The sequence below is a fragment of the Dipodomys spectabilis genome, unplaced genomic scaffold (assembly GCF_019054845.1).
Source record: "Dipodomys spectabilis isolate Male_0828 unplaced genomic scaffold, ASM1905484v1 ptg000234l, whole genome shotgun sequence".
In the NCBI taxonomy this organism is placed as follows: Eukaryota; Metazoa; Chordata; class Mammalia; order Rodentia; family Heteromyidae; genus Dipodomys; species Dipodomys spectabilis.
Genome location: NW_024870911.1, coordinates 18,785,730 through 18,794,582, shown reverse-complemented (window position 1 = coordinate 18,794,582; position 8,853 = coordinate 18,785,730). Strand labels below are relative to the sequence as shown.

The following is an 8,853-nucleotide window of genomic DNA, read 5'->3' as shown; positions in this document are numbered from 1 at the left end:
TCAGTACTGAAAATAAAGTAATCTACTAACTTTTATTTCTCTTTTCCATAATTTTTTACTTGTAAGGCTAAATTCTTTGCTTATGAGCTTTAATTGGAAGTTTTTGTCCCTGTAAAGACTAATTAAAAGGCGAATGTAATCATTAGCTGGCTTTAAATGTCCCTGGGAGGTAAAAATGGCATACTACTTCACCAAAATTCTGACTCTGACACTGTTTCATCCTCCATTAAGTTGTTCTCTCTACTTTCTCCCATAGGCTTGGCAAGAAAGAAGTTCATAACCAACCGAAGAATGAGAAACCATACAGGAATCACAGAATTCATCCTCCTGGGATTGTCAGATGATCCAAAGCTCCAGGTCATAATCTTTGTCTTTCTCTTCATCACCTACCTGCTCAGCATCACTGGAAACCTGGCCATCATCACCCTCACTCTGCTGGATCCCCACTTGCAGACCCCCATGTATTTCTTCCTCAGGAGTTTCTCCTTAGTAGAAGTCTCATTTACAACTGTCAGTATACCCAGATTCCTAGGGACCATTCTATCAGGAGATAAAACCATATCCTTTAATGACTGCATGGCTCAGTTATTTTTTTTCATTCTCTTGGGAGTCACGGAATTTTATCTGCTGGCTGCCATGTCCTATGATCGCTATATTGCCATCTGCAAACCTCTGCATTATCTGACCATCATGAATCAAAAAGTCTGCACCATTCTGGTCTTTGTCTCTGGGCTGCTTTCATTCTTAATCATCTTCCCTGCACTCCTGTTGCTCTTACAGCTTGACTACTGCAAGTCTAACGTCATTGACCATTTTACCTGTGATTACTTTCCCCTGCTGCAACTTTCTTGTTCAGACACAACATTCCTAGAGGGTATGGGGTTTTCTTGTGCTGTATTTACTCTCATGTTTACTTTGGCACTAATATTTCTATCTTACATATCTATCATCAGAACCATTCTAAAGATTCCTTCTTCTAGTCAGAGGACAAAGGCCTTTTCTACCTGTTCTTCCCACATGGTGGTCATCTCCATCTCTTACGGAAGTTGTATTTTCATGTACATTAAGCCCTCAGCCACAGAAAGGGCAACATTGAGCAAGGGAGTGGCTGTCCTAAATACCTCAGTAGCCCCAATGCTGAACCCTTTCATTTATAGCCTAAGGAATCAGCAGGTCAGACAAGCCTTCATGAATATGGCCAGGAAGACCCTGTTTTTCACCAGTACATGACATGAAGTATTGTCATGATTTAGACACACATTGGAGGGGAATTTTTAAAAAGTGAAAATCTAGTGGTCCATTCAAATCCATGTGGCTATACTAATCATCCTTATTCATTTCCCCTTGTTCTCAATGTGAGCAAGCACATTTGTTTCACATAGTTCTCATTCCATTAAAATCACAGTTCTCATATCATTCTGATTTTCTCCTGTCGTCTGATATTTGATCGTCTCAAGTTCTAAAGCGTTAAAAAAATTTTCAGGTAAAATCACATGTGATTTTTGCTCAGGAAAAAAATATACCACCAGCTGAGGCTGGAACCTGCATCATTCTGCCCCTTCGACATAGACCCTGAGTCTTCACACACCAGAAATAGCAGAGAAAAGATATATAAATAAAGAGGTACAACAAACAAAATCTACAACAAAATCTTCTGATTTCATTTATTTTTTGGAGAAATATTTTTTATCATCTTGCAGGTCCTCTAGGAAATCTCCAGATGGCATGTAATTAAATAATATAAAAATAAAAATATAACCAAAATTTGAGATGAGAGCTCATTACTTGAATAGAATTTGTAGCTTCATATATGTATTTGGAGAATAATTAAATCACACAATCCAAAAACAGTCTATGTGCAAAAATAAATGTGTACAGTTGAAATAAAAAAATTATTTCTACTTCAAAAACTTAAAGAAGAAAAATTTAAATAAAGAATCAACAATAGAGGTAGTGCAGGAAATAGTAAATATTACATATTACAGCAGAAATCAATGATGTAAGTGAGAAAATAAATGAAACTAAAAACCACAGGAGGAAAAGGAAGGAAGGAAGGAAGGAAGGAAGAAAGGGAGGAAGGAAGGAAACTAGCAAGGAAGCAAGCAAGAAAGGAAGGAAGGAGGAGGGAAAAAGGAGGGAAGAAAAGAAGGAAGAGAAGGAATAAAGGAAGGGAAGGAAGAAAGGAAAAAAGACCAGGCAACAATGCCTAGGTCCCATAATTCTAAGTCCCCATTATGAAATCCAGAGTACTGTACATCACAAATGCAGACAGAAAGAAAATCGGTTTTCTAGAGACAAATCTCCAAACTAACCAGCAAAAGGATTAATTCAAGGCATTATTCAGGTGGTAGAGTTTCAGTCACACAAATAAAGTGATCAACCAAGTCCCTGATTCTGTCCAAGTCCCACTACTATTATTTTATTTTTTTTTAATTTTATTTTTTTTTGTGAACATACTGTACAGAGGGGTTACCTATTATTTTATTTTTAAAAATTATGTTATTTTGTTATAAGGAGTTATATTTATATAAGTGAGGTAATGAGAACCTTTCTTGTCAAACACTGTTATACATCCCTCGTTTTCTCCCACTTTCCTTCTCCTAATCCTCCCAACAAGTTGTAAAGTTCATTTCCAACATGGTATCTTATAGCTGTTGCATAGGTTCACCCTTTGTTCTTTGTCTCACCATTTTATTATTCCTCTTCTCTTCCCCAAATCAGATAAACATATATACAAGACACAGGGTACCAAAATCAAAAACAGTGACAACAGGGGATAAACCAAAGGAAAATAAAAACAAAAGAAAAAAGAAATAACTTCACAGAGTATATTAAAAACTCCACTTGTTTCCATATCTTGACATTCATTTCCTTGGGCATCATTTTATATGGTCATAGGTACATAGCTATTGAGCCATTGTGATCCTCTGCTAGGACTATCCTAGACATATACTAATTATTACAAGTGAGGGACCCATGGAGCCCATGTTTCTTTGGGTCTGGCTTACTTCACTTTATATGATTTTTTTCCAAGTCTTTCCATTTCCTATGGGTGGAGTGATGTCATTATTCCTGATGGAAGCCTAGAATTCCATTGTGTGTGTGTGTGTGTGTGTGTGTGTGTGTGTGTATACCACATTTTCCTACCGATTCATATACTGAAGGGCATCTGGATTGATTTTATATCTTAGCTATTGTAAATAATGCTGATAGTTTTCCACTACTATTTTTTTTATTTCATTGAGAAATAAAATCTTGATCTACAAAGGCTTACCAAGGAATTGAGGATGAGGGGGGAAGGAGGAAGAGAAACTCATTGAATTGTGAAAAGCTTAGGATTGGTAGAATCAACATCTGTGAAAACACACTTAGAACTAAACAGGGAAAACATCCTGAATGTGCAGCACCATTCCATAAGTTAGAAAGCTTAATAGAACAAAAAGGGGAAATAAAGAAGTTGCTAGCCCATTCCCTCTCTCTGCTTTGATCACCATAATATGCACTTCTCCACTCTGCCATGCCCTTCTCCCCATGATGAACAGACAAACTGCATCTGTGAGCCAAAATCAATCTTTGCTCCCTGAAATGGTTTGTCTGATATATTGTGAGAGCAAGGAGAGAGCTAACATTTAAAAAAGTGTATCTGGTAGTGGACTTGCTTACTTAGCTGGCACTCTACCACTTGAGCTACGTGGTCCAGCTTAATATTTTGCTTCCAAGTGGCTAATGAAAGTAGTACAGATGGTTTCCAGGAGTCTGTCTGGCCAGTTCATTGGCTAGTTCATAGATGAAGTCTCCATTAGAGATGGAATCTCTGATGAGGTGGTTTAGAAGCATTTGAATATGGGTTTGGGAGGGTGGGGCCGGTGGCTGGAAATGTGGCTCAGTGGTGGACTGCTTGCCTTGCATACATGAGGCCCTGGATTCGATTCCTGGGCACTACATAAGCAGAAAAATCTAGAAGTGGTGCTGTGGCTCAAGTGGTAGAGTGCTAGCCTTGACTGAAGAGTTCAAGAACAGCACCCAGGCCCAGAGTTCAGGCCCCACGACCGACAGAACAAAAGAAAAAAAAATGGGTTAGGAAAGTATTGATAAGCATGTGAGAGAAGCCCTCGGGGGTGTCATAGAATTTGATAGACAATTCTTGGGTAAAGTCAAAGATCAGATTCCAAGAGAATTGTGGATCATACTGTAATCCTAGTTTCTCAGGAAACTGACATCTGTGATCAGTGGAGGTTCAAAGCAAGCCTACACAGAAAAGACCATGAGAGTCTTATCTCCAATTAACTACCAAAAAGCTGAAAATCGAGCTGTGGCTTAAGTGGTAGAGCCTCAGTCTTGAGCAAAAAAGATAAAGGACAGTACCCAGGCCCTGAGTTCAAGCCCCATTACCACATACACATTCATACACATACACACACACACACACACACACACACATATACATGCACAAAATTAAAAAATGAGGAAGATAGGTTCTGAAACATGTTGAAAAAATACAAATATACACAAAATATACAAATATATCTCAAAAATAATGCAATGAAAAGCACTTTAGGAAATTCACTGGTATTCAATATAAATATTTAAACTATTATTTATAAAACATGAAGTTTTAAAAATATACCCTATTTATATCATATTTCCATACTCTGCTAAACAACTTCTTAAATTATCTCATTTATTATTTTCAGTATCCTATGAGTTAAATCTATTATTCTTATGTCTTATGGGTAGGAAAACTGAAAACCAAGAAAGACCAAATACATTTTTAGGTGTGTAAAATAAGAGCATCTGGTGAACCTAAAAGCCCATATATTGTGAGATAATCTTTATGATACTTATCTTTACCATTCAATGAATGTGGCTGCCATATTTGTCTCCATGCTTATAAGTTTTTAAATAATTTGTAGTATTCAGGGTGGGGTAGGGTACACTGGAAAGGGAACACTCTTCTCAAAAGGAGGAAAATGGTGAAGTAGCTAACAAAAGTTCCATTTGCACGTCATACCAATTGAGTACATATGCAATAGGAATACATGAGCATTTACTACAAACTTGGTTCCTGTGGTTTACACCCATATTTCATCCTAGCTACCTGGGTGGCTAATGTCAGGAGGACCAAAGTTCCAGTGCTACCCAGGAAGAAAAATCTATGAGGCTCCATCTTCATGCAGGGAAGCTGGACGTGGTGGAGCATGTCTGTGATCTCAGGAACTAGGTGAATTCTGAAGTAAGCAGATCGCCCAGGTGTGTGCCAAGACTTTAACCTAAAAATAACCAGCAAAATAAAGGCTGGATTCATATCTTAGCAGTAATGTGTCATTCTAGCAAGTTCAAAGATTTGAGTTTTAACCCTGCTACTGCCAAAATAAGATTTTTAAGTGAGTATATTATAACACATAATACCCTGATTTTTATCAACAACGAAATTGCTATTCTAAGCAATCAGTACAAAAAAAAGCTATAGTTACATAATACTTTTGTAGAGAAAATTGCATAATTTGTCATACTTATTGCATCAAGTACATAAAGGAACAATATCTCTGAATGTGTAAATATCCTTGTGGCTAAATATATAGAAAAAATATCTAGCGGAACATCCCATAAATGTTCAATGCTGGTTACTTTGAATTTAAGAAAAAGGAATGCTGGTCAAGAGAGATATGAGGCCTCTCTTGAGACCACATATTTGTATCTCAGAGTATTAGGCTTCTATTAACTTTAAAATCAGTTTTTAAAAAATTATAGTACCCTTCGGATATGTAATGATGCTGGCAGAAACATATAAAATAAGTAGTACATCCTCAAGGAAGTGTCCACTGTACAAAAGTTCACTCTTGGATTTCACCAGACTCCAAGGAATTGAGAATAAATTGCCTCCTGAGTGTCCTCTGAGTCCACATTAGCAAAGTGCAGATTGGCCAAAGGGAAAACAGGTTGATTATATCCACTGATGGATACACTTTGGCATTTAGCTCCCCATATTGCTTGGCTTTTCAGAAAGTTTGGTCATGACATCTTTACATCTCCTGACCTGTTCTCTGTTTGCATGCCTCCTTGTTCCAATCTACTCTTTCTGGGGTTCAAATAGAGACCAGAGAAGGTAAAACATTTTATTTGTTATCTTTATCTTATTCAGAGAGTTTTGAAAGGTTTCACCTTCCAGCTTCTTTAGGCTGCAGTTTCTGGACACTTACTTACCAACACATTAACAACACATTAACAACAGTAGGTATTAAAGTACAGATCAGAAGAATATTTCCATTCACATATCTAGATAAATTATATAAATGGGGAAGTTATTTTTACTTCTAGCTGAAGATGTTAGAAACTAAATATATAATTCAGCCTGTAAACATGACAGGGCTTTCTATATTAGAAGTGAGAGTGAAATAAGTTAAAAAGAAATACAGTCTCCTGGGGTTTACTTTAGATATATTTTATATAAAGGTTTATTTAGAATTACATTTCTGATTTAATAGAAGATATACCCATATTTGTCAATGTATTTCATCTCCCACTGTCAAATTTATGCAATGACCCCCAGATTATCACATTAACATATTTTAACTACTGATTACCCATTTTAATATTTTTCAGCCATCGTTCAAATCACCAAACCTTCCATGCTTTTGATGTGCCATTTTAATGACATATGAATGACAAACCTATGTATATTCCTAAAAAAATGAAAATACTGATATTTAGAAAAACAAAAGAGAAAGACACAAAAAACATGATTAGATTCCTATTTTTAAAGAAAATTAATGTTAACATAAACCATATAAGGGTTAGTAATTATGACTAGGTCATCTCTTGCCACCAGTGAATTTTCTATCTCAATAAATGACATCAGAATTAATACTAAATTGTAGACAATCCTCAAAGCATAATTTAGGAAACTAGGAAATAAGTTCTCAGTACTCAGAGTATGAATATATTGTTGTAGAAATCTGTTATTAGAAAGAATATTACACCTATGTAAAATATGACCACAAAAAGGAATTATTTTAAATCACCCATGAGAAAACTCAACCATACACACAGATTGTGCACATACTTCCTTTTCCCCACAGGATGTACATATGATTTTTGTTTTCATCAGAAAGAACACAAGTTGTTCTAACAGAGAAAAAAGCCCATATCTTCATTTCATTGACAATACTAACAATATTTTAAAACAATATTTAGAAAGAAAATTTTAAAATAATTTTTAAAATTCCTTTCTATTTTCTATTTTCTTTTCACCAATAGGTATTGTTGGAAGAAACATATTCGGCATGAGAAACCACACTACGATCACAGAGTTTGTACTCTTGGGCATATCAGATGATCCAAAGCTGCAGGTTGTCATTTTCATTTTTCTATCTATAACTTATATACTAAGTGTCACTGGAAACTTAACCATCATCACGCTCACCTCGCTAGACTCACATCTGAAGACTCCAATGTATTTCTTCCTCCAGAATTTCTCCTTCTTGGAAATTATATTCACCAGTGTCTCCATGCCTAGATTTCTGGGGTCAATCATTACTAAAGTCAAAACCATTTCTTATAACAACTGTTTGGCTCAATTGTTTTTCTTCCTCTCCATGGGTGTGTCTGAATTTTTTCTTCTGACTGCCATGTCTTATGACCGCTATGTTGCCATCTGCAAGCCTCTGCACTATGCTACCATAATGAGTAAGAAAATCTGCATCCTGCTGGTCTGTGTTTCCTGGCTGGCAGGATTTCTGTTTGTTTTCCCACTGATCATGCTCATCCTTAAGTTAGATTTTTGTGCTTCCAATGTCATCAATCACTTCTCCTGTGACTACTTCCCCATTCTACAACTCTCCTGCTCAGATACCTGGCTTTTAGAGATGCTTGGCTTTTACTTTGCCTTTATTACTCTGTTGTTCACATTGGCCTTGGTGATTCTGTCCTACATAGGCATCATGAGCACCATTCTGAGAATTCCATCAGCCAACCAGAGGAAAAAGGCCTTCTCCACCTGTTCCTCTCACATGATTGTCATCTCCATGTCTTATGGAAGCTGCATCTTCATGTATGTCAAGCCTTCAGCCAAGGACAGGGCCTCGCTGACCAAAGGAGTGGCCATTCTCAATACCTCCATTGCTCCCATGTTGAACCCTTTCATTTACACCTTGCGGAACCAGCAAGTAAAAGAAGCCTTCAAAACTTTGGTTCATAAAGTAGTGTTTAATAAGAACAAATGAACTTGTGTTAACATGAATGAATGAATGCTAGTTACTGTGAAGACTCAAAAAGTGTTTATAAAACTTTGTCTTTTATCCACCTCACAAATGCCTGCATGGACATTTCACTTCAGATTTTATTTATTCTCAATGTATCCCTGTGTTGTCTTTTCTTGAAGCTATTTATTGGCTCTATGCCATTGATTAAAACTCATTGATTAAAATTCCCCAATAGAAAACTTTATAACTCATATAAAGTATGACATCAAGCAATCAAAACAGACTTCTACTGCTATGGATTTTCAGCAATGAATTTATGTGTCTGTGTACTATTATCATGATAAAAAAATACTTCCAGAAAAACATATCAAAATAATTAATAATATGATCATATTAATTACCACATTAAAAATGTCATGGAAACTCAAGTAGAGACCCAAATAAAGAAATTGCTAGCTTTATAAACTACTGAAATTTAATAAATCTCCCTGACCTTCAATACTTTATTTGAAGATAATGTTAAAATTTCCATAAGTGTACAATAAGAACTAATGTAGATCAAATATGAAAATATTTTGTACAATAAGAACTAATGTAGATCAAATATGAAAATATTTAGTCATTGAAGAGAATAGTGTCTTTAATAAATCAC

At 35.9% G+C, this 8,853-nt stretch overlaps 2 protein-coding genes across 2 annotated transcripts; both read left to right on the top strand.

Moving 5' to 3' along the window:
* Nucleotides 1–276: 276 nt before the first annotated feature.
* Nucleotides 277–1,230, top strand: LOC122124206 (olfactory receptor 6C1). Its single transcript, XM_042698919.1, has one exon. The coding sequence runs from the start codon at nt 292–294 to the stop codon at nt 1,228–1,230; it is 939 nt and encodes a 312-aa protein (XP_042554853.1). The 5' UTR covers nt 277–291.
* A 6,050-nt stretch (nt 1,231–7,280) lies between these two features.
* LOC122124227 (olfactory receptor 6C3-like) lies at nt 7,281–8,222 on the top strand. Its single transcript, XM_042698950.1, has one exon. The coding sequence runs from the start codon at nt 7,284–7,286 to the stop codon at nt 8,220–8,222; it is 939 nt and encodes a 312-aa protein (XP_042554884.1). The 5' UTR covers nt 7,281–7,283.
* Nucleotides 8,223–8,853: the final 631 nt, after the last annotated feature.

Bases quoted from the DNA above. Each gene is read 5' to 3' on its own strand.
- LOC122124206 (XM_042698919.1), top strand. From the start codon at position 292: ATGAGAAACCATACAGGAATCACAGAATTCATCCTCCTGGGATTGTCA.
- LOC122124227 (XM_042698950.1), top strand. From the start codon at position 7,284: ATGAGAAACCACACTACGATCACAGAGTTTGTACTCTTGGGCATATCA.